Genomic DNA, 25,754 nt, shown 5'->3' with positions numbered 1-25,754 from the left:
AAAAAAAAAGGTTAATTTGACCCCGCCCTGGGATCCAATGAGCTCCTTAACCCTGCCCTGGGATCCAATGAGCTCCCTAACCCCGCCCCGGGATCCAATGAGCTCCCTAACCCCGCCCCGGGATCCAATGAGTTCCCTAACCCCGCCCTGGGATCCAATGAGCTCCCTAACCCCGCCCTGGGATCCAATGAGTTCCCTAACCCCGCCCTGGGATCCAATGAGCTCCCTAACCCCGCCCCGGGATCCAATGAGTTCCTTAACCCCGCCCTGGGATCCAATGAGCTCCCTAACCCCGCCCTGGGATCTAATGAGCTCCCTAACCCCGCCCTGGGATCCAATGAGTTCCCTAACCCCGCCCCGGGATCCAATGAGTTCCTTAACCCCACCTCGGGATCCAATGAGCTCCCTAACCCCGCCCCGGGATCCAATGAGTTCCCTAACCCCCCCCCGGGATCCAATGAGCTCCCTAACCCCGCCCCGGGATCCAATGAGTTCCCTAACCCCACCCTGGGATCCAATGAGCTCCCCGCCCCGGGATCCAACCCTGCCCCGGGATCCAATGAGTTCCCTAACCCCGCCCTGGGATCCAATGAGCTCCCTAACCCCGCCCCGGGATCCAATGAGTTCCCTAACCCCGCCCCGGGATCCAATGAGCTCCCTAACCCCGCCCTGGGATCCAATGAGCTCCCTAACCCCGCCCCGGGATCCAATAAGCTCCCTAAACAAGGGATTGAAGGCGGTATCTTATGATGGCATGGCTAGGTCCCCAATCAGAATGTATTTTGGGGATTTTAACTACAAAATATTACATTATTACGTACCTTTCTCCTACCCCCCTCAGATTATGAGCACACACTGGCATATAGCCTCTGTTCCGGTCTGTGCTACTGGCAGGCTACACTGGCAAAACTGAGCATGGTAATTAATATGCCATTTGTTATGTTTATGGTGAAACAAAACAAATTCTATCTGGGGGGTCCATGACCGGCCTCGCCATCCCATAGTGCACCCTGGCCAGGAGTGTCCACATAGCCTCGTCCTGATTGAACACCACACAATTTCCAGGAAGGAGACAAGTTTCAATCACTGGTATACTGTTTGGAAGGCATTCATTAGAGAGAATTACACATGGAAAACATAATAGTACTGTTGGTGTATTCTCACTTAGTGTGGTAAGTTGGACTGTGCATCGGAACAGAAGAGCTGTGAATGTATTTCTACATTACTGGTGGTTGTCTCAACACTGTGTTTCCAAACTTGGTTTTACACAAGGTGTGGTTTAAGAAAAGAGGAATTACATTGTGTAAAATATTGGCAATCTTGACCTACACTGAGCAAAACATGCTATTTAGACTATTACTGGATTGGTTCATTCAAAATAACGAAATTACATGGCATGATACTGGTTTTGGAAAGAGTTGTCCCACATTATACACCTTCAGTTGATGTTGTTATTACACAAATGCAATGCTTTTTATATGAACTTTTCCCCATTTATATTATAATCCATAATCATGGTTATATTCAGGGAGATTTGACTTTCTTTACAGAATATTTTTTTCATGCAAAGTTGCAGGAAAGATCTCCCTCTGACTGCTGATCTTGTTTCCATGGAAACGACACCATAACGCTGTGGCTAACTCACTCAGGTAACAGCTTCTTTACAATATTGTCAACATTAACGTTAAAAAGTTGGATGTAACAACTAGCTAACTAACTAACCATATAGCTAATAAAAAAGCCTAAATTGAGGTATCATGGTCTGTACTATTTTAGATTTAGTCTCTTTTGAGACGCAACGTTAGCTAATGTAACGTTACGCGTTAGCTGTACTGGCTAGCCCCAAGTCAGGAAGACAAGTGTCAAACTAGCTGTAAATGTAAGGCCCTTTTTAAATTAAAAATAAACAATGCCCCAAATTGAATTAGATTAACTTAAGCTAGCTCACTACAATTTATTTTAAAAAAATTGAAGGTGGCTAGTTCATGATATTATACCTGTCGTGTCCCGTATATATATATATATGTATATATATATTTACATATTTTCTTCGCATGTCTTTTTATATATTTTCTTATTTTTTTTAAACTCAACTTCAAAACACTCTCCTGCAACCTGCCTCACCAATTTAAAAAAATTTAAAATAATATTCACTTTAAATCTGAAATCCACAATAGAAGAGAGGACAGAAGAGAGGCCCGAAGCTAGCCAGAAGAGAGGACAGAAGAGAGGACAGAAGCTATCCAGAAGAGAGAGCAGAAGAGAGGCCTGAAGAGAGGCCAGAAGAGAGGACAGAAGCTATCCAGAAGAGAGAGCAGAAGAGAGGCCAGAAGAGAGGACAGAAGCTATCCAGAAGAGAGAGCAGAAGAGAGGCCTGAAGAGAGGCCAGAAGAGAGGACAGAAGCTAGCCAGAAGAGAGGCCAGAAAAGAGGACAGAAGCTAGCCAGAAGAGAAGCCAGAAGAGAGAACAGAAACTAGCCAGAAGAGAGGACAGAAGAGAGGCCAGAAGCTAGCCAGAAGAGAGGACAGAAGAGAGGCCAGAAGCTAGCCAGAAGAGAGGACAGAAGAGAGGCCAGAAGAGAGGACAGAAGCTAGCCAGAAGAGAGGACAGAAGAGAGGCCAGAAGAGAGGACAGAAGCTAGCCAGAAGAGAGGACAGAAGCTCGCCAGAAGAGAGGACAGAAGCTAGCCAGAAGCTAGCCAGAAGAGAGGCCAGAAGAGAGGACAGAAGCTAGCCAGAAGAGAGGCCAGAAGCTGTCCAGAAGAGAGGCCAGAAGCTAGCCAGAAGAGAGGACAGAAGCTAGCCAGAAGAGAGGACAGAAGCTAGCCAGAAGCTAGCCAGAAGAGAGGCCAGAAGCTAGCCAGAAGAGAGGCCAGACGAGAGGACAGAAGCTAGCCAGAAGAGAGGCCTGAAGCTAGCCAGAAGAGAGGACAGAAGCTAGCCAGAAGAGAGGACAGAAGCTAGCCAGAAGAGAGGCCAGAAGTTAGCCAGAAGAGAGACCTGAAGCTAGCCAGAAGAGAGGCCAGAAGCTAGCCAGTTTACTGGCTAACGTTAGTATTCAGCTAACCACGGTTGGTGGTCATCAGCTATCCTTTAGCTCGAAAAGCTATCGCCAGACTACACTCAATCATATGACCCACTGAAGAGATGAGTCCTCAGTAAAGACTTAAAGGTTGAGACGAGTTTGCGTCTCTGACATGGGTAGGCAGACCATTCCATAAAAATGGAGCTCTGTAGGAGAAAGCCCTGCCTCAAGCTGTTTGCTTAGAAATTCAAGGGACAATTAGGAGGCCTGCGTCTTGTGACCGTAGCGTACGTGTAGGTATGTACGGCAGGACCAAATCGGCAAGATAGGTAGGAGCAAGCCCATGTAATGCTTTGTAGGTTAGCAGTAAAACCTTGAAATCAGCCCTTGCCTTAACAGGAAGCCAGAGTCGAGAGGCTAGCACCAGAGTAATATGATCACATTTTTTGGTTCTAGTCAGGATTCTAGCAGCCGTATTTAGCACTAACTGAAGTTTATTTAGTGCTTTATCCGGGTAGCCGGAAAGTAGAGCATTGCAGTAGTCTAACCTAGAAGCAACAAAAGCATGGATTAATTTTTCTGCATCATTTTTGGACAGAAAGTTTCTGATTTTTGCAATGTTACGTAGATGGAAAAAAGCTGTCCTTGAAACAGTCTTGATATGTTCGTCAAAAGAGAGATCAGGGTCCAGAGTAACGCCGAGGTCCTTCACAGTTTTATTTGAGACGACTGTACAACCATCAAGATTAATTGTCAGATTCAACAGAAGATCTCTTTGTTTCTTGGGACCTAGAACAAGCATCTCTGTTTTGTCCAAGTTTAAAAGTAGAAAGTTTGCAGCCATCCACTTCCTTATGTCTGAAACACAGGTTTCTAGCGAGTACAATTTTGGGGCTTCACCATGTTTCATTGAAATGTACAGCTGTGTGTCATCAGCATAGCAGTGAAAGTTAACATTATGTTTTCAAATGACATCCCCAAGAGGTAAAATATATATAGTGAAAACAATAGTGGTCCTGAAATGGAACCTTGAGGAACACCGAAATTTACAATTGATTTGTCAGAGGACAAACCATTCACAGAGACAAACTGATATCTTCTTGCCATGATTATTTTCATCATTGTGTCAAGAGAAATAGTACCAAAACACTTGAGTGTCTCTCTTGATCCTAGGTCCTGGAAGAGTTGTGCAGACTCAGGACAACTGAGCTTTGGAGGAATACGCAGATTTAAAGAGGAGTCCGTAATTTGCTTTCTAATGATCATGATCTTTTCCTCAAAGAAGTTCATGAATTTATTACTGCTGAAGTGAAAGCCATCTTCTCTTGGGGAATGCTGCTTTTTAGTTAGCTTTGCGACAGTATCAAAAATACATTTTGGATTGTTCTTATTTTACTCAATTAAGTTGGAAAAATAGGATGATCGAGCAGCAGTAAGGGCTCTTCAATATTGCACGGTACTGTCTTTCCAAGCTAGTCGGAAGACTTCCAGTTTGGTGTGGCGCCATTTCCGTTCCAATTTTCTGGAAGCTTGCTTCAGAGCTCGGGTATTTTCTGTATACCAGGGAGCTAGTTTCTTATGACAAATGTTTTTAGTTTTTAAAGGGTGCAACTGCATCTAGGGTATTGCGCAAGGTTAAATTGAGTTCCTCAGTTAGGTGGATAACTGATTTTTGTCCTCTGACGTCCTTGGGTAGGCAGAGGGAGTCTGGAATGACATCAAGAAATCTTTGTGTTGTCTGAGAATTTATAGCACGACTTTTGATGCTCCTTGGTTGGGGTCTGAGCAGATAATTTTTTTTGCTATTGCAAACGTAATAAAATGGTGGTCCGATAGTCCAGGATTATGAGGAAAAACATTAAGATCCACAACATTTATTCCATGGGACAAAACTAGGTCCAGAGTATGACTGTGACAGTGAGTAGGTCCAGAGACATGTTGGACAAAACCCACTGAGTCGATGATGGCTCCGAAAGCCTTTTGGAGTGGGTCTGTGGACTTTCCCATGTGAATATTAAAATCACAAAAAAATGGAATATTATCTGCTATGACTACAAGGTCTGATAGGAATTCAGGGAACTCAATGAGGAACGCTGTATATGGCCCAGGAGGCCTGTAAACAGTAGCTATAAAAAGTGATTGAGTAGGCTGCATAGATTTCATGACTAGCAGCTCAAAAGACAAAAATTTCTTATTTTTGTTTTGTAAATTGAAATTTGCTATCGTAAATGTTAGCAACACCTCCACCTTTGCGGGATGCACGGGGGATATGGTCACCAGTGTAACCAGGAGGTGAGGCCTCATTTAACACAGTAAATTCATCAGGCTTAAGCCATGTTTCAGTCAGGCCAATCACATCAAGATTATGATCAGTGATTAGTTCATTGACTATAACTGCCTTGGAGGTGAGGGATCTAACATTAAGTAGACCTATTTTGAGATGTGAGGTATCACAATCTCTTTCAATAATGGCAGGAATGGAGGAGGTCTTTATCCTAGTGAGATTGCTAAGGCGAACACTGCCATGTTTAGTTTTGCCCAACCTAGGTCGAGGCACAGACACGGTCTCAATGGGGATAGCTGAGCTGACTACACTGACTGTGGTAGTGGCAGACTCCACTAAGCTGGCAGGCTGGCTAACAGCCTGCTGCCTGGCCTGCACCCTATTTCATTGTGGAGCTAGAGGAATTAGAACCCTGTCTATGTTGGTAGATAAGATGAGAGCACCCCTCCAGCTAGGATGGAGTCCGTCACTCCTCAGCAGGCCAGGCTTGGTCTGTCCCAGAAAGAGGGCCAATTATCTACAAATTCTATCTTTTGGGAGGGGCAGAAAACAGTTTTCAACCAGCGATTGAGTTGTGAGACTCTGCTGTAGAGCTCATCACTCCCCCTAACTGGGAGGGGGCCAGAGACAATTACTCGATGCCGACACATCTTTCTAGCTGATTTACACGCAGAAGCTATGTTGCGCTTGGTGGTCTCTGACTGTTTCATCCTAACATCGTTGGTGCCGACGTGGATAACAATATCTCTATACTTTCTACACTTGCCAGATTTAGCTTTAGCCAGCACCATCTTCAGATTAGCCTTAACGTCGGTAGCCCTGCCCCCTGGTAAACAGTGTATGATCGCTGGATGATTCGTTTTAAGTCTAATACTGCGGGTAATGGAGTCGCCAATGACTAGAGTTTTCAATTTGTCAGAGCTAATGGTGGGAGGCTTCGGCGTCTCAGACCCCGTAACGGGAGGAGTAGAGACAAGAGAAGGCACTGCCTCAGACTCCGACTCCCTGCTTAATGGGGAAAACCGGGGTAGGGGTAGCCAGCGATCACTGCCTCATTGCCTGCATCCGTAATGGGTCAGCGGGCAAACGGCCTCCACTCATCACTGTCAAACGCTCCCTGAAACACTTCAGCGAGCAGGCCTTTCTAATCGATCTGGCCCGGGTATCCTGGAAGGATATTGACCTCATCCCGTCAGTAGAGGATGTCTGATTTTTTCTGCCTTCCTCACCATCTTAAATAAACATGCCCTATTCAAGAAATGTAGAACCAGGAACAGATATAGCCAGCCCTTGGTTCTCTCCAGACCTGACTGCCCTTAACCAACACAAAAACATCCTATGGCGTTCTGCATTAGCATCGAACAGCCCCCGTGATATGCAACTTTTCAGGGAAGCTAGAAACCAATATACATAGGCAGTTAGAAAAGCCAAGACTAGCTTTTTCAAGCAGAAATTTGCTTCCTGCAACACAAACTCAGAAAAGTTCTGGGACACTGTAAAGTCCATGGAGAATAAGAGCACCTCCTCCCAGCTGCCGACTGCACTGAGGATAGGAAACTGTCACCACCGATAAATCCACTATAATTAAGAATTTCAATAAACATTTTTCTACGGCTGGCCATGCTTTCCACCTGGCTACCAATACCCCGATCAACAGCACTGCACCCCCCACAGCAACTCGCCCAAGCCTTCACCATGTCTCCTTCTCCCAAGTCAAGTCAGCTGATGTTCTGAAAGAGCTGCAAAATCTGGACACCTACAAATCAGCCGGGCTAGACAATCTGGACCCTTTCTTTCTAAAATGATCTGACGAAATTGTTGCCACCCCTATTACTAGCCTATTCAACCTCTCTTTTGTGTCATCTGAGATTCCCAAAGATTGGAAAGCAGCTGCGGTCATCCCCCTCTTCAAAGGGGGGGACACTCTTGACCCAAACTGCTACAGACCTACAGTGGGGAGAACAAGTATTTGATACACTGCCGATTTTGCAGGTTTTCCTATTTACAAAGCATGTAATTTTAATCATAGGTACACTTCAACTGTGAGAGACGGAATCTAAAACAAAAATCCAGAAAATCACATTGTATGATTTTTAAGTAATTAATTAGCACTTTGCTTGATCTTGGCCAGGTCGCAGTTGTAAATGAGAACTTAAAGGTGAAATAATTGTTTTACATTTTTTTTTATCCAGTGACGTTCACTTGTCCCCAGCCCAAACTGTTAAACGGAGAGCAGGATGTCGGAGGGAGAGGAGGCCGGGGCGCTGTCGGAGGGAGAGGAGGCCGGGGCGCTGTCGGAGGGAGAGGAGGCCACGGCGCTGTCGGAGGGAGAGGAGGCTGCGAATGAGGATGGACAGGAGGAAAATATGTCTGAAAAAGAGGACCAGGTGCACATTGACGTTGTTTCGTTTTTGGTTGTTGATTATCGATCACATGGGTAACCTAACCTACAATACATTTCAAAATGTGAACTGATAACTCATCAATAAAATGGGATTTATTCTGATACATTGATTCATGAATTCATTATTTCATTGCTGCTTAGCTGAGTGTTGTGTTGATGTGTCCCTCTCCAGATCGAGCCATGCCCTCTGACCAAGGAGATTCTGATCCCCGGTTTGTCTCTTTTGTGTCGCACCGGGAACGGCCTGGCACACGCCTTCGTTAAGCTCCAACTGGAAAACAGGTGAGGTGACCACCACAGGACACAAAACACCTGGTCTCAAATGGCACCCTATCCCATTTATAGTGCACTTGCCCTACTTTTGAACAGGGCCTATAGGGATGCCAACCGGGCCCAGTCCCAAATCAACTGCTAGCCCCTAGGTTGGCTCCTAGCCTCTCATCCCTAGCCCCTAACCCAAGACAATTGTTTCATCTAAAATAATTGGATAAGCACCAATGCAACTTATCCTCGTCTCTCTCCCCGTGCCTCCCTACCCCCTCTCTCTCCCTGTGTCTTCCTACCCCCTCTCTCTCCCCGTGCCTCCCTACCCCCTCTCTCTCCCTGTGCCTCCCTACCCCCTCTCTCTCCCTGTGCCTCCCTACCCCCTCTCTCTCCCTGTGCCTCCCTACCCCCTCTCTCTCCCTGTGCCTCCCTACCCCCTCTCTCTCCCTGTGCCTCCCTACCCCCTCTCTCTCCCTGTGCCTCCCTACCCCCTCTCTCTCCCTGTGCCTCCCTACCCCCTCTCTCTCCCCGTGCCTCCCTACCCCCTCTCTCTCCCTGTGTCTCCCTACCCCCTCCTCTCTCTCCCTACCCCTCTCTCTCCGTGTGCCTCCCTACCCCCTCTCTCCCTCCTCCCTACCCCCTCTCTCTCCCTGTGTCTCCCTCCCTACCCCCGTCTCTCTCCTGTGTCCCTACCCCCTCTCTCTCCCTGTGTCCTCCCTACCCCCTCTCTCTCCCTGTGCCTCCCTACCCCCTCTCTCTCCCTGTGTCTCCCTACCCCCTCTCTCTCCTTGTGCCTCCCTACCCCCTCTCATCTCTCTCTCCTCTCCCCCTTCTCTCTCTCTCCTCCCCCCCTCTCTCCCCCTTCCCTCTCTTTCCCCCCCTCTCCCCCCCCTCTCTCTCTCTCTCCCCCCCCTCCCTCTCTCTCCCCCTCCCTCTCTCTCTCCCCAGACGTCTGACAGACATGACCCTGGTCAGCTCGTTTGTCCACCTGCGTTTCCTGGACGTGTCATCCAACCACCTCTCTGACCTTTCACCCCTGGCTGCCCTCACACAGCTGCTGTGGCTGAAGGCAAGGACCCAAATCGCACCATATTCCTCATATAGTGCAACATTTTGACCAGAGTCTTAATAAGTATAGTCCCTGCTGTGTAAGACGGTGTAGCATTTTTCAATAATAATAATAATATAAACATTACCTTTCCCCCCTCCCCCCAGGGCGATGGTAACATGGTGGCCGGGTTCAGAGGTCAGCCCCTGGGTCAGCTGACATACCTACAGTGGCTGAGTCTGGCCCTGAACCGCCTCAAAGACCTGGAAGGCCTAGAAGGCCTCGGCCTAGAGAGCCTCAACCTCATTGGTTAGTCTGGGAGGGGGTGTGGGAGAGCCTCAACCTCATTGGTCGGTCTGTGAAGGGGTGTGGGAGAGCCTCAACCTCATTGGTCAGTCTGTGAAGGGGTGTGGGAGAGCCTCAACCTCATTGGTCAGTCTGGGAGGGGGTGTGGGAGATCCTCAACCTCATTGGTCGGTCTGTGAAGGGGTGTGGGAGAGCCTCAACCTCATTGGTCAGACATGTCTTATGTGTGTTCATAATATGATACTTGAGTGACTCAACAAAATCAATGTGGGCCCCCTGAGTGTCGAGGCCTGGGTCTGTAGGTTGAGTATGACCTCTCTAAGTAAGGGTGTCCAGAGTGTGTCTTTGTGTCGTTGCTAGGTAACGGTATCCAGAGGGTGTCGGGGCTACGGTACCATCACCTGACCAACCTGGTGACTCTGGAACTGAGAGGAAACAAACTGGAGACCACCGACGGGATATACCTACCCAACCTCCGACGCCTCTACCTGGTAACCTTTAACCTCTCATCATAACCTCCATCTGCCCAACCTCTGATGCCTCTACCTGGTAACCTTTAACCTCTCATCATAACCTCCATCTGCCCAACCTCCGATGCCTCTACCTGGTAACCTTTAACCTCCTACACAGGCTCTACCTGACCTTTCAACCCTAACTCCAACCTACACAGGCTCTACCTGACCTTTCAACCCAAACTCTAACCAGGCTCTACCTGACCTTTCGACCCTAACTCTAACCTACACAGGCTCTACCTGACCTTTCGACCCTAACTCTAACCTACACAGGCTCTACCTGACCTTTCGACCCTAACTCTAACCTACACAGGCTCTACCTGACCTTTCGACCCTAACTCTAACCTACACAGGCTCTACCTGACCTTTCGACCCTAACTCATAACTCATCTGATTCCTGGTTCTAACCTTTCACCTGTCACTTACCTCAGTTTAATTCTGACCTCTAACCCCGTGACCTGTAACTTCTGACCCCTCTGCAGGCCCAGAATACTATCAAGCGCCTGGAGGGTCTGGGTAAGCTGGAGCGTCTGACCACCCTGCACCTCCGAGACAACCAACTGGAGACTCTAGATGGCATCAGTCCCAACATGAAGGCCCTACAGTACCTCAACATCAGGTAGACATCAGTCCCAACAGTACCTCAACATCAGGTAGACATCAGTCCCAACAGTACCTCAACATCAAGTAGACATCAGTCCCAACAGTACCTCAACATCAAGTAGACATCAGTCCCAACAGTACCTCAACATCAGGTAGACATCAGTCCCAACAGTACCTCAACATCAGGTAGACATCAGTCCCAACATGAAGTCCCTACAGTACCTCAACATCAGGTAGACATCAGTCCCAACAGTACCTCAACATCAGGTAGACATCAGTCCCAACAGTACCTCAACATCAGGTAGACATCAGTCCCAACATGAAGTCCCTACAGTACCTCAACATCAGGTAGACATCAGTCCCAACAGTACCTCAACATCAGCTAGACATCAGTCCCAACAGTACCTCAACATCAGGTAGACATCAGTCCCAACATGAAGTCCCTACAGTACCTCAACATCAGGTAGACAGACATCAGTCCCATCAGTACCTCAACATCAGGTAGACATCAGTCCCAACATGAAGTCCCTGCAGTACCTCAACATCAGGTAGACATCAGTCCCAACAGTACCTCAACATCAGGTAGACATCAGTCCCAACATGAAGTCCCTACAGTACCTCAACATCAGGTAGACATCAGTCCCAACAGTACCTCAACATCAGGTAGACATCAGTCCCAACATGAAGTCCCTGCAGTACCTCAACATCAGGTAGACATCAGTCCCAACAGTACCTCAACATCAGGTAGACATCAGTCCCAACATGAAGTCCCTACAGTACCTCAACATCAGGTAGACATCAGTCCCAACAGTACCTCAACATCAGGCAGACATCAGTCCCAACTGTACCTCAACATCAGGTAGACATCAGTCCCAACAGTACCTCAACATCAGGTAGACATCAGTCCCAACAGTACCTCAACACCATCAACTGGCTTTCACTAAACATCTGACGTCAATCCCCTGACAGATGAATGTATAAATACCTCCCTTTACCTCAGCAGGCTACTGTATCATAGAACCCCTCCATCTCTGTTCTCCCTTTACCTCAGCAGGCTACTGCATCATAGTACCCCTCCATCTCCTCTTTACCTCGCAGGCTACTGCATCATAGTACCCCTCCATCTCCTCTTTACCTCAGCAGGCTACTGCATCATAGTACCCCTCCATCTCTGTCCTCCCTTTACCTCAGCAGGCTACTGTATCATAGTACCCCTCCATCTCCTCTTTACCTCAGCAGGCTACTGTATCATAGTACCCCTCCATCTCCTCTTTACCTCAGCAGGCTACTGCATCATAGTACCCCTCCATCTCCTCTTTACCTCAGCAGGCTACTGTATCATAGTACCCCTCCATCTCTGTCCTCCCTTTACCTCAGCAGGCTACTGTATCATAGTACCCCTCCATCTCTGTCCTCCCTTTACCTCAGCAGGCTACTGTATCATAGTACCCCTCCATCTCTGTCCTCCCTTTACCTCAGCAGGCTACTGCATCATAGTACCCCTCCATCTCCTCTTTACCTCAGCAGGCTACTGTATCATAGTACCCCTCCATCTCCTCTTTACCTCAGCAGGCTACTGCATCATAGTACCCCTCCATCTCCTCTTTACCTCAGCAGGCTACTGCATCATAGTACCCCTCCATCTCTGTCCTCCCTTTACCTCAGCAGGCTACTGTATCATAGTACCCCTCCATCTCTGTCCTCCCTTTACCTCAGCAGGCTACTGTATCATAGTACCCCTCCATCTCTGTCCTCCCTTTACCTCAGCAGGCTACTGCATCATAGTACCCCTCCATCTCCTCTTTACCTCAGCAGGCTACTGTATCATAGTACCCCTCCATCTCCTCTTTACCTCAGCAGGCTACTGTATCATAGTACCCCTCCATCTCCTCTTTACCTCAGCAGGCTACTGCATCATAGTACCCCTCCATCTCCTCTTTACCTCAGCAGGCTACTGCATCATAGTACCCCTCAGTCTCCCCTTCTCTCCTCCTTCCCCCCTTCAGGGGTAACCTGGTGTCTGCCCAGCGTGCCTTGCGTAGTCTGGTGGGCGTATCCAGGACATTGCGAGCGCTGGTCCTAGCGGAAAACCCTCTCGTGGAGACAGAGGACTACCGTCTGTGTGTCCTGAGCCGCCTGCCGTTGCTGGAGCGCCTCGACAAGGAACCCATCTCTCCTGAGGAGAAGTCTGAGGCCCAGGAGAAACTCAGGGTATAACACGCACGCACAGGAGAGGCTCAGGGTATAACACACACGCACAGGAGAAACTCAGGGTATAACACACACGCACAGGAGAAACTCAGTGTATAACACACACGCACAGGAGAAACTCAGGGTATAACACACACGCACAGGAGAAACTCAGTGTATAACACACACGCCCAGGAGAGACTCAGGGTATAACACACACGCACAGGAGAAACTCAGTGTATAACACACACGCCCAGGAGAGACTCAGGGTATAACACACACGCACAGGAGAGACTCAGGGTATAACACACACGCACAGGAGAAACTCAGTGTATAACACACACGCACAGGAGAAACTCAGGGTATAACACACACGCACAGGAGAAACTCAGGGTATAACACACACGCACAGGAGAAACTCAGGGTATAACACACACGCACAGGAGAAACTCAGTGTATAACACACACGCACAGGAGAAACTCAGTGTATAACACACACGCACAGGAGAAACTCAGTGTATAACACACACTCCCAGGAGAAACTCAGTGTATAACACACACGCCCAGGAGAGACTCAGGGTATAACACACACTCCCAGGAGAAACTCAGGGTATAACACACACGCCCAGGAGAGACTCAGGGTATAACACACACGCACAGGAGAAACTCAGTGTATAACACACACGCACAGGAGAAACTCAGTGTATAACACACACGCACAGGAGAAACTCAGTGTATAACACACACGCCCAGGAGAGACTCAGGGTATAACACACACTCCCAGGAGAAACTCAGGGTATAACACACACGCCCAGGAGAGACTCAGGGTATAACACACACGCACAGGAGAAACTCAGTGTATAACACACACGCACAGGAGAAACTCAGTGTATAACACACACGCACAGGAGAAACTCAGTGTATAACACACACGCCCAGGAGAAACTCAGGGTATAACACACACGCACAGGAGAAACTCAGGGTATAACACACACGCCCAGGAGAAACTCAGGGTATAACACACACGCACAGGAGAAACTCAGTGTATAACACACACGCACAGGAGAAACTCAGTGTATAACACACACTCCCAGGAGAAACTCAGGGTATAACACACACGCCCAGGAGAGACTCAGGGTATAACACACACGCACAGGAGAAACTCAGTGTATAACACACACGCACAGGAGAAACTCAGTGTATAACACACACGCACAGGAGAAACTCAGTGTATAACACACACGCCCAGGAGAGACTCAGGGTATAACACACACGCACAGGAGAAACTCAGGGTATAACACACACGCCCAGGAGAAACTCAGGGTATAACACACACGCACAGGAGAAACTCAGGGTATAACACACACGCCCAGGAGAGACTCAGGGTATAACACACACGCACAGGAGAAACTCAGTGTATAACACACACGCCCAGGAGAGACTCAGGGTATAACACACACGCCCAGGAGAAACTCAGGGTATAACACACACGCACAGGAGAAACTCAGGGTATAACACACACGCCCAGGAGAGACTCAGGGTATAACACACACGCACAGGAGAGACTCAGGGTATAACACACACGCCCAGGAGAGACTCAGGGTATAACACACACGCACAGGAGAAACTCAGGGTATAACACACATAATCGAACATGTGACATTTAGCAGACACTTTTATCCAAACGGACTCACTGTCATACATGCATTCATTTAATGTTTGTGTAGTCCCGGGAATCAAACCCACCATTCTAGTGTTGCAAGGACCAAGCTCTACCAACTGAGCTACGCTTAAGTCAGTGGAGGCTGTTGAGGGAAGGACGGCTCATAATCACGTCAGGTACGGATCAAATGGAATGCTACCGAGCCACTAATTCCACTCCAGCCATTAGCTCGAGCCCGTCCTCCTCAATTAAGGTGCCACCAACCCCCTGTGACTTTTAAGTGCACATCACCTTCGTTGGGGTCCAACTGTTGTTCCCTCTGTCTGTCTCTATAGGAGTTTAATGATGAGGTGTCTGTTGTTCCCTCTGTCTGTCTCTATAGGAGTTTAATGATGAGGTGTCTGTTGTTCCCTCTGTCTGTCTCTATAGGAGTTTAATGATGAGGTGTCTGTTGTTCCCTCTGTCTGTCTCTATAGGAGTTTAATGATGAGGTGTCTGTTGTTCCCTCTGTCTGTCTCTATAGGAGTTTAATGATGAGGTGTCTGTTGTTCCCTCTGTCTGTCTCTATAGGAGTTTAATGATGAGGTGTCTGTTGTTCCCTCTGTCTGTCTCTATAGGAGTTTAATGATGAGGTGTCTGTTGGGGCAGAGGAATACTAACTCACCATCACCCAGTGACTCCTCTCCCAGTGACTCCTCTCCCAGTGACTCCTCTCCCAGTCACTCCTCTCCCAGTCACTCCTCTCCCAGTCACTCCTCTCCCAGTGACTCCTCTCCCAGTGACTCCTCTCCCAGTCACCCCTCTCCCAGTGACTCCTCTCCCAGTGACTCCTCTCCCAGCGACTCCTCTCCCAGTGACTCCTCTCCCAGTGACTCCTCTCCCAGTCACTCCTCTCCCAGTGACTCCTCTCCCAGTCACTCCTCTCCCAGTCACTCCTCTCCCAGTGACTCCTCTCCCAGTCACTCCTCTCCCAGTGACTCCTCTCCCAGTCACTCCTCTCCCAGTGACTCCTCTCCCAGTGACTCTTCTCCCAGTCACTCCTCTCCCAGTCACCCCTCTCCCAGTCACCCCTCTCCCAGTAACACCTCTCCCAGTGACTCCTCTCCCAGTGACTCCTCTCCCAGTGACTCCTCTCCCAGTCACTCCTCTCCCAGTGACTCCTCTCCCAGTCACTCCTCTCCCAGTGACTCCTCTCCCAGTGACTCCTCTCCCAGTGACTCCTCTCCCAGTGACTCCTCTCCCAGTCACTCCTCTCCCAGTGACTCCTCTCCCAGTCACTCCACCAGTCCACATCGAAGACCTACATAGATCCTTGTGTGTGTGAACAAGTTTGTACTAGCTAGTTAAATGTATTCCTGGTATATTAACCAATGAAGATTGTGTTTATAGACAACTAGAGACGCTCTATTTTCAAAACAATAAACATTTATTGATTGGTAAAAATGTATTGATTGGTAAACATTTATTGATTGGTATAATGTTTATCTTTGTCGTTGATAGCATTTCAAATGTCTTATTTTTGAAGTCATAGCATTTGAGTTTGACCCAATTCCCATACTATAAGTAGATGCAGCAGGACACGGTTTGAGGACACACACACACACACACACAGAGACACACACACACAGAGACACACACACAGAGTGAATATTTCAGTAGTGTGTGTGCACTCGAGGAGTACTGTTACCCAGAACTAGAGGAGTTGAGCTGTAAACAATGCTGTGTCATCATACCTATTATTCTGCTTGTCCTGAGTTAGGATGAGATGGCAAAATCACTTCTTCACTTCCCTGTTGGTGAGCCGCCTGCCTTCTGCTAGCCTCGCTCAGACTGCCTTAAAGAGACAGAGCACTGCCTACTGCTAGCCTCGCTCAGACTGCCTTAAAGAGACAGAGCACTGCCTTCTGCTAGCCTCGCTCAGACTGCCTTAAAGAGACAGTGCACTGCCTTCTGCTAGCCTCGCTCAGACTGCCTTAAAGAGACAGTGCACTGCCTTCTGCTAGCCTCGCTCAGACTGCCTTAAAGAGACAGAGCACTGCCTTACAGAGACAGAGCACTGCCTTCTGCTAGCCTCGCTCAGACTGCCTTAAAGAGACAGAGCACTGCCTTCTGCTAGCCTCGCTCAGACTGCCTTAAAGAGACAGAGCACTGCCTACTGCTAGCCTCGCTCAGACTGCCTTAAAGAGACAGTGCACTGCCTTCTGCTAGCCTCGCTCAGACTGCCTTAAAGAGACAGAGCACTGCCTTCTGCTAGCCTCGCTCAGACTGCCTTAAAGAGACAGTGCACTGTCTTACAGAGACAGAGCACTGCCTTCTGCTAGCCTCGCTCAGACTGCCTTAAAGAGACAGAGCACTGCCTTACAGAGACAGAGCACTGCCTTCTGCTAGCCTCGCTCAGACTGCCTTAAAGAGACAGAGCACTGCCTTCTGCTAGCCTCGCTCAGACTGCCTTAAAGAGACAGAGCACTGCCTACTGCTAGCCTCGCTCAGACTGCCTTAAAGAGACAGAGCACTGCCTTCTGCAAGCCTCGCTCAGGCTGCCTTAAAGAGACAGTGTAACATATTTGAACAGCTAGTAGGTGTAATGATATCGAATCTCATTTTATTCATCACATGTTTGGTAAAAACAACAATGCAGAGCGAAAACGCCAGGTAGTCTAGTGGTTAGAGTGTAGGGGCGGCAGGTAGACTAGTGGTTAGAGTGTAGGGGCGGCAGGTAGCCTAGTGGTTAGAGTGTAGGGGCGGCAGGTAGCCTAGTGGTTAGAGTGTAGGGGGGCAGGTAACCTAGTGGTTAGAGTGTAGGGGGGGCAAGTAGCCTAGTGGTTAGAGTGTAGGGGCGGCAGGTAGCCTAGTGGTTAGAGTGTAGGGGAGGCAGGTAGCCTAGTGGTTAGAGTGTAGGGGAGGCAGGTAGACTAGTGGTTAGAGTGTAGGGGCGGCAGGTAGCCTAGTGGTTAGAGTGTAGGGGCGGCAGGTAACCTAGTGGTTAGAGTGTAGGGGCGGCAGGTAGCCTAGTGGTTAGAGTGTAGGGGCGGCAGGTAGCCTAGTGGTTAGAGTGTAGGGGCGGCAGGTAGCCTAGTGGTTAGAGTGTAGGGGAGGCAGGTAGCCTAGTGGTTAGAGTGTAGGGGAGGCAGGTAGACTAGTGGTTAGAGTGTAGGGGCGGCAGGTAGCCTAGTGGTTAGAGTGTAGGGGCGGCAGGTAACCTAGTGGTTAGAGTGTAGGGGCGGCAGGTAGCCTAGTGGTTAGAGTGTAGGGGCGGCAGGTAGCCTAGTGGTTAGAGTGTAGGGGGGGCAGGTAGCCTAGTGGTTAGAGTGTAGGGGCGGCAGGTAGCCTAGTGGTTAGAGTGTAGGGGGGCAGGTAGCCTAGTGGTTAGAGTGTAGGGGCGGCAGGTAGCCTAGTGGTTAGAGTGTGTGGGCAGCAGGTAGCCTGCCTGAACAAGGCAGTTAACCCACTGTTCCCCAGTAGGCCGTCATTGTAAATAAGAATTTGTTCTTAACTGACTTGAATAGTTAAAATAAAGGTCAAATAAAATATAGATACATAATAGAAGCAGATACCAATCGGATCCAATCACATGGGATAATATTCCATCACCAAATGCACAATTATGTTTAACAGAGAGGCTGTGATGGAGACAGTGAGAGGAGACTAGGACTGTAGACAGTATCTAGGCAGTGAGAGGAAACTAGGACTGTAGACAGTCTCTAGGCAGTGAGAGGAGACTAGGACTGTAGACAGTATCTTAACTAGGAATGTAGACAGTATCTTAACTAGGAATGTAGACAGTCTCTTAGCAGTGAGAGAAGACTAGGACTGTAGACAGTCTCTTAGCAGTGAGAGGAGACTAGGACTGTAGACAGTCTCTAGGCAGTGAGAGGAGGCTAGGACTGTAGACAGTCTCTAGGCAGTGAGAGGAGGCTAGGACTGTAGACAGTATCTTAGCAGTGAGAGGAGACTAGGACTGTAGACAGTCTCTTAGCAGTGAGAGGAGACTAGGACTGTAGACAGTCTCTAGGCAGTGAGAGGAGACCAGGACTGGTCTATGATGAATACAACAGGTGTAGTAGACCTTACAGTGAAATGCTGAATACAACAGGTGTAGTAGACCTCACAGTGAAATGCTGAATACAACAGGTGTAGTAGACCTTACAGTGAAATGCTGAATACAACAGGTGTAGTAGACCTTACAGTGAAATGCTGAATACAACAGGTGTAGTAGACCGTACAGTGAAATGCTGAATACAACAGGTGTAGTAGACCTCACAGTGAAATGCTGAATACAACAGGTGTAGTAGACCTTGCAGTGAAATGCTGAATACAACAGGTGTAGTAGACCTTACAGTGAAATGCTGAATACAACAGGTGTAGTAGACCTCACAGTGAAATGCTGAATACAACAGGTGTAGTAGACCTTACAGTGAAATGCTGAATACAACAGGTGTAGTAGACCTCACAGTGAAATGCTGATTACAACAGGTGTAGTAAACCTCACAGTGAAATGCTGAATACAACAGGTGTAGTAGACCTTACAGTGAAATGCTGAATACAACAGGTGTAGTAGACCTTACAGTGAAATGCTGAATACAACAGGTGTAGTAGACCTCACAGTGAAATGATGAATACAACAGGTGTAGTAGACCTTACAGTGAAATGCTGAATACAACAGGTGTAGTAGACCTTACAGTGAAATGCTGAATACAACAGGTGTAGTAGACCTTACAGTGAAATGCTGAATACAACAGGTGTAGTAGACCTTACAGTGAAATGATGAATACAACAGGTGTAGTAGACCTTACAGTGAAATGATGAATACAACAGGTGTAGTAGACCTTACAGTGAAATGCTGAATACAACAGGTGTAGTAGACCTTACAGTGAAATGCTGAATACAACAGGTGTAGTAGACCTCACAGTGAAATGCTGAATACAACAGGTGTAGTAGACCGTACAGTGAAATGCTGAATACAACAGGTGTAGTAGACCTCACAGTGAAATGCTGAATACAACAGGTGTAGTAGACCTTACAGTGAAATGCTGAATACAACAGGTGTAGTAGACCTCACAGTGAAATGCTGAATACAACAGGTGTAGTAGACCTCACAGTGAAATGCTGAATCCAACAGGTGTAGAAGTGAAATGCTTACTTACGAGAGATTAAAGTAACAAGTAATTAAAGAGGAGCAGTAAAAAGTTACAATATATACAGCGGGGTGTGGAGGCTATATACAGGGTATTACGGTACAGAGTCAATGTGGAGGCTATATACAGGGGGTACCGGTACAGAGTCAATGTGGAGGCTATATACAGGGTATTACGGTACAGAGTCAATGTGGAGGCTATATACAGGGGGTACCGGTACAGAGTCAATGTGGAGGCTATATACAGGGGGGTACTGGTACAGAGTCAATGTGGAGGCTATATACAGGGGGTACCAGTACAGAGTCAATGTGGAGGCTATATACAGGGTATTACGGTACAGAGTCAATGTGGAGGCTATATACAGGGGGTACCGGTACAGAGTCAATGTGGAGGCTATATACAGGGTATTACGGTACAGAGTCAATGTGGAGGCTATATACAGGGGGTACCGGTACAGAGTCAATGTGGAGGCTATATACAGGGGGGTACTGGTACAGAGTCAATGTGGAGGCTATATACAGGGGGTACCAGTACAGAGTCAATGTGGAGGCTATATACAGGGTATTACGGTACAGAGTCAATGTGGAGGCTATATACAGGGGGTACCGGTACAGAGTCAATGTGGAGGCTATATACAGGGGGGTACTGGTACAGAGTCAATGTGGAGGCTATATACAGGGGGTACCAGTACAGAGTCAATGTGGAGGCTATATACAGGGGGTACTGGTACAGAGTCAATGTGGAGGCTATATACAGGGTATTACGGTACAGAGTCAATGTGGAGGCTATATACAGGGTATTACGGTACAGAGTCAATGTGGAGGCTATATACAGGGTATTACGGTACAGAGTCAATGTGGAGGCTATATACAGGGTATTACGGTACAGAGTCAATGTGGAGGCTATATACAGGGTATTACGGTACAGAGTCAATGTGGAGGCTATATACAGGGGGTACCGGTACAGAGTCAATGTGGAGGCTATATACAGGGTATTACGGTACAGAGTCAATGTGGAGGCTATATACAGGGGGGTGCCGGTACAGAGTCAATGTGGAGGCTATATACAGGGTATTACGGTACAGAGTCAATGTGGAGGCTATATACAGGGTATTACGGTACAGAGTCAATGTGGAGGCTATATACAGGGTATTACGGTACAGAGTCAATGTGGAGGCTATATACAGGGTATTACGGTACAGAGTCAATGTGGAGGCTATATACAGGGGGTACCGGTACAGAGTCAATGTGGAGGCTATATACAGGGTATTACGGTACAGAGTCAATGTGGAGGCTATATACAGGGTATTACGGTACAGAGTCAATGTGGAGGCTATATACAGGGGGGTGCCGGTACAGAGTCAATGTGGAGGCTATATACAGGGGGTACTGGTACAGAGTCAATGTGGAGGCTATATACAGGGGGGTACTGGTACAGAGTCAATGTGGAGGCTATATACAGGGGGTACCTGTACAGAGTCAATGTGGAGGCTATATACAGGGTATTACGGTACAGAGTCAATGTGGAGGCTATATACAGGGGGTACCGGTACAGAGTCAATGTGGAGGCTATATACAGGGGGGTACTGGTACAGAGTCAATGTGGAGGCTATATACAGGGGGTACCAGTACAGAGTCAATGTGGAGGCTATATACAGGGGGTACTGGTACAGAGTCAATGTGGAGGCTATATACAGGGTATTACGGTACAGAGTCAATGTGGAGGCTATATACAGGGTATTACGGTACAGAGTCAATGTGGAGGCTATATACAGGGTATTACGGTACAGAGTCAATGTGGAGGCTATATACAGGGTATTACGGTACAGAGTCAATGTGGAGGCTATATACAGGGTATTACGGTACAGAGTCAATGTGGAGGCTATATACAGGGGGTACCGGTACAGAGTCAATGTGGAGGCTATATACAGGGTATTACGGTACAGAGTCAATGTGGAGGCTATATACAGGGGGGTGCCGGTACAGAGTCAATGTGGAGGCTATATACAGGGTATTACGGTACAGAGTCAATGTGGAGGCTATATACAGGGTATTACGGTACAGAGTCAATGTGGAGGCTATATACAGGGTATTACGGTACAGAGTCAATGTGGAGGCTATATACAGGGTATTACGGTACAGAGTCAATGTGGAGGCTATATACAGGGGGTACCGGTACAGAGTCAATGTGGAGGCTATATACAGGGTATTACGGTACAGAGTCAATGTGGAGGCTATATACAGGGTATTACGGTACAGAGTCAATGTGGAGGCTATATACAGGGGGGTGCCGGTACAGAGTCAATGTGGAGGCTATATACAGGGGGTACTGGTACAGAGTCAATGTGGAGGCTATATACAGGGTATTACGGTACAGAGTCAATGTGGAGGCTATATACAGGGTATTACGGTACAGAGTCAATGTGGAGGCTATATACAGGGTATTACGGTACAGAGTCAATGTGGAGGCTATATACAGGGTATTACGGTACAGAGTCAATGTGGAGGCTATATACAGGGGGGTGCCGGTACAGAGTCAATGTGGAGGCTATATACAGGGGGTACCGATACAGAGTCAATGCGGAGGCTATATACAGGGTATTACAGTACAGAGCCAATGTGGAGGCTATATACAGGGGGTACCGGTGCAGAGTCAATGTGGAGGCTATATACAGGGGGTACCGGTACAGAGTCAATGTGGAGGCTATATACAAGGGGTACCGGTACAGAGTCAATGTGGAATGCTATTTACAGGGGGTACCGGTACAGAGTCAATGTGGAGGCTATATACAGGGGTTCTGGTACAGAGTCAATGTGGAGGCTATATACAGGGGGGTGCCGGTACAGAGTCAATGTGGAGGCTATATACAGGGGGTACTGGTACAGAGTCAATGTGGAGGCTATATACAGGGGGGTACTGGTACAGAGTCAATGTGGAGGCTATATACAGGGGGTACCAGTACAGAGTCAATGTGGAGGCTATATACAGGGTATTACGGTACAGAGTCAATGTGGAGGCTATATACAGGGGGTACCGGTACAGAGTCAATGTGGAGGCTATATACAGGGGGGTACTGGTACAGAGTCAATGTGGAGGCTATATACAGGGGGTACCAGTACAGAGTCAATGTGGAGGCTATATACAGGGGGTACTGGTACAGAGTCAATGTGGAGGCTATATACAGGGTATTACGGTACAGAGTCAATGTGGAGGCTATATACAGGGTATTACGGTACAGAGTCAATGTGGAGGCTATATACAGGGTATTACGGTACAGAGTCAATGTGGAGGCTATATACAGGGTATTACGGTACAGAGTCAATGTGGAGGCTATATACAGGGTATTACGGTACAGAGTCAATGTGGAGGCTATATACAGGGGGTACCGGTACAGAGTCAATGTGGAGGCTATATACAGGGTATTACGGTACAGAGTCAATGTGGAGGCTATATACAGGGGGGTGCCGGTACAGAGTCAATGTGGAGGCTATATACAGGGTATTACGGTACAGAGTCAATGTGGAGGCTATATACAGGGTATTACGGTACAGAGTCAATGTGGAGGCTATATACAGGGTATTACGGTACAGAGTCAATGTGGAGGCTATATACAGGGTATTACGGTACAGAGTCAATGTGGAGGCTATATACAGGGGGTACCGGTACAGAGTCAATGTGGAGGCTATATACAGGGTATTACGGTACAGAGTCAATGTGGAGGCTATATACAGGGTATTACGGTACAGAGTCAATGTGGAGGCTATATACAGGGGGGTGCCGGTACAGAGTCAATGTGGAGGCTATATACAGGGGGTACTGGTACAGAGTCAATGTGGAGGCTATATACAGGGTATTACGGTACAGAGTCAATGTGGAGGCTATATACAGGGTATTACGGTACAGAGTCAATGTGGAGGCTATATACAGGGTATTACGGTACAGAGTCAATGTGGAGGCTATATACAGGGTATTACGGTACAGAGTCAATGTGGAGGCTATATACAGGGGGGTGCCGGTACAGAGTCAATGTGGAGGCTATATACAGGGGGTACCGATACAGAGTCAATGCGGAGGCTATATACAGGGTATTACAGTACAGAGCCAATGTGGAGGCTATATACAGGGGGTACCGGTGCAGAGTCAATGTGGAGGCTATATACAGGGGGTACCGGTACAGAGTCAATGTGGAGGCTATATACAAGGGGTACCGGTACAGAGTCAATGTGGAATGCTATTTACAGGGGGTACCGGTACAGAGTCAATGTGGAGGCTATATACAGGGGTTCTGGTACAGAGTCAATGTGGAGGCTATATACAGGGGGGTGCCGGTACAGTGTCAATGTGTGAGGGAACCAGTTAGTTGAGGTAGTATGTACATGTTACCGATGTGAAATGGCTAGCTAGTTAGCGGTGGTGCGCGCTAATAGCATTTCAATCGGTGACGTCACTCGCTCTGAGACCTTGAAGTAGTTGTTCCCTTTGCTCTGCAAGGGCTGTGGCTTTTGTGGCGTGATGGGTAACGATGCTTTGAGGGTGACTGTTGTCTATGTGTGCAGAGGGCAATGTGAATAGTCTGGGTAGCCATTTGACTAGATGTTCAGGAGTCTTATGGCTTGGGGGTAGAAGCTGTTTATAGAAGCCTCTTGGACCTAGACTTAGCGCTCTGATACCGCTTGTCGTACTGTAGTAGAGAGAACAGTCTATGACTGGGGTGGCTGGAGTCTTTGACAATTTTCAGGGCCTTCCTCTGACACCGCCTGGTATAGAGGTCCTGGATAGCAGGAAGCTTGGCCCCAGTGATTTACTGGGCCGTTCGCACTACCCTCTGTAGTGTCTTGCGGTCGGAGGCCGAGCAGTTTCCATACCAAGCAGTGATGCAACCAGGATGCTCTCGATGGTGCAGCTGTAGAACCTTTTGAGGATCTGAGGACCCATGACAAATATTTTCAGTCTCCTGAAGGGGAATAGGTTTTGTCGTGCCCTCTTCACGACTGTCATGGTGTGCTTGGACCGTGATAGTTTGTTGGTGATGTGGACACCAAGGAACTTGAAGCTCTCAACCTGCTCCACTGCAGCCCCGTTGATGAGAATGGGGGCATGCTCTGTCCTCTTTTTCCTGTAGTCCACAATCATCTCCTTAGTCTTGATTACGTTGAGGGAGAGGTTGTTGTCCTGGCACCACACGGCCAGGTCCTCCCTATAGGCCGTCTCGTCATTGTCGGTGATCAGACCTACCACTGTTGTGTCATCTGCAAATTTAATGATGGTGTTAGAGTCGTGCCTGGCCGTGCAGTCATGTGTGAACAGGGAGTAGAGGAGGGGACTGAGAACGCACCCCTGAGGGGCCCCTGTGTTGAGGATCAGCATGGCGCATGTGGTGTTACCTACCTTTACCACCTGGGGGCGGCCCATCAGGAAGTCCAGGATCCAGTTGCAGAGGGAGGTGTTTAGTCCCAGGATCCTTAGCTTAGTGGTGAGCTTTCAGGGCACTATGGTGTTGAACGCTGAGCTGTAGTCAATTAATAGCATTCTCACATAGGTGTTCCTTTTGTCCAGGTGGGAAAGGGCAGTGTGGAGTGCAATAGAGATTGCATCATCTGTGGATCTGTTGGGGCGGTTTGCAAATTTGAGTGGGTCTAGGGTTTCTGGGATGATGGTGTGAACCATGACCAGCCACTTCATGGCTACAGACGTGAGTGCTACAGGTCAGTAGTCATTTAGGCAGGTTACCTTAGTGTTCTTGGGCACAGGGACTATGGTGGTCTGCTTAAAACATGTTGATCCTACAGACTCGGACAGGGAGAGGTTGAAAATGTCAGTGAAGACACTTGCTAGTTGGTCAGCGCATGCTCGCAGTACACGTCCTGGTAATCCGTCTGGCCCTGCGGCCTTGTGAATGTTGACCTGTCTAAAGGTTGCGGAGAGAGTGATCACACAGTCTTCCCGTACAGCTGGTGCTCTCATCCATGTTTCAGTGTTATTTGCCTCGAAGCATAGAAGTAGTTTAGCTCGTCCAGTAGGCTAGTGTCACTGGGCAGCTCTCGGCTGTGCTTTCCTTTGTAGTGTGTAATGGTTTACAGGCCCTGTCACATCCGACGAGCGTCAGAGCCGGTCTAGTACAACTTGATCTTAGTCCTGTATTGATGCTTTGCCTGTTTGATGGCTCGTCGGATGGCATAGCGATATTTCTTATAAGCTTCCGGGTCCCGCTTCTTGAAAGCGGCAGCTCTAGCCTTTAGCTCAGTGTGGATGCTGCCTGTAATCCAAGGTTTCTGGTTGGGATATGTACGTACGGTCACTGTGGGGACGACATCATCGAT

At 48.2% G+C, this 25,754-nt stretch overlaps 2 protein-coding genes across 2 annotated transcripts in view; both read left to right on the top strand.

Moving 5' to 3' along the window:
- Positions 1 to 750, top strand: part of LOC139417632 (skin secretory protein xP2-like) — a 1,896-nt gene extending 1,146 nt beyond the window's left edge. The window contains exon 2 of the mRNA XM_071166839.1: positions 43 to 750. Coding sequence (XP_071022940.1) covers positions 43 to 750 — 708 coding nt within the window. The remainder of the gene's footprint in view (positions 1 to 42) is intronic.
- A 6,796-nt stretch (positions 751 to 7,546) lies between these two features.
- LOC139417630 (leucine rich repeat containing 23) lies at positions 7,547 to 15,017 on the top strand. The gene is made up of 8 exons (XM_071166838.1): positions 7,547 to 7,696; positions 7,886 to 7,995; positions 8,926 to 9,046; positions 9,193 to 9,334; positions 9,692 to 9,822; positions 10,326 to 10,462; positions 12,453 to 12,657; positions 14,917 to 15,017. The coding sequence occupies exons 1-8, from the start codon at positions 7,547 to 7,549 to the stop codon at positions 14,956 to 14,958; spliced, it is 1,038 nt and encodes a 345-aa protein (XP_071022939.1). The 3' UTR covers positions 14,959 to 15,017.
- Positions 15,018 to 25,754: the final 10,737 nt, after the last annotated feature.

Source organism: Oncorhynchus clarkii, chromosome 9, assembly GCF_045791955.1.
Source record: "Oncorhynchus clarkii lewisi isolate Uvic-CL-2024 chromosome 9, UVic_Ocla_1.0, whole genome shotgun sequence".
NCBI lineage: Eukaryota > Metazoa > Chordata > Actinopteri > Salmoniformes > Salmonidae > Oncorhynchus > Oncorhynchus clarkii.
Note: the sequence above shows the minus strand (reverse complement) of the source record. Positions and strands in the feature narration are given on the sequence as shown.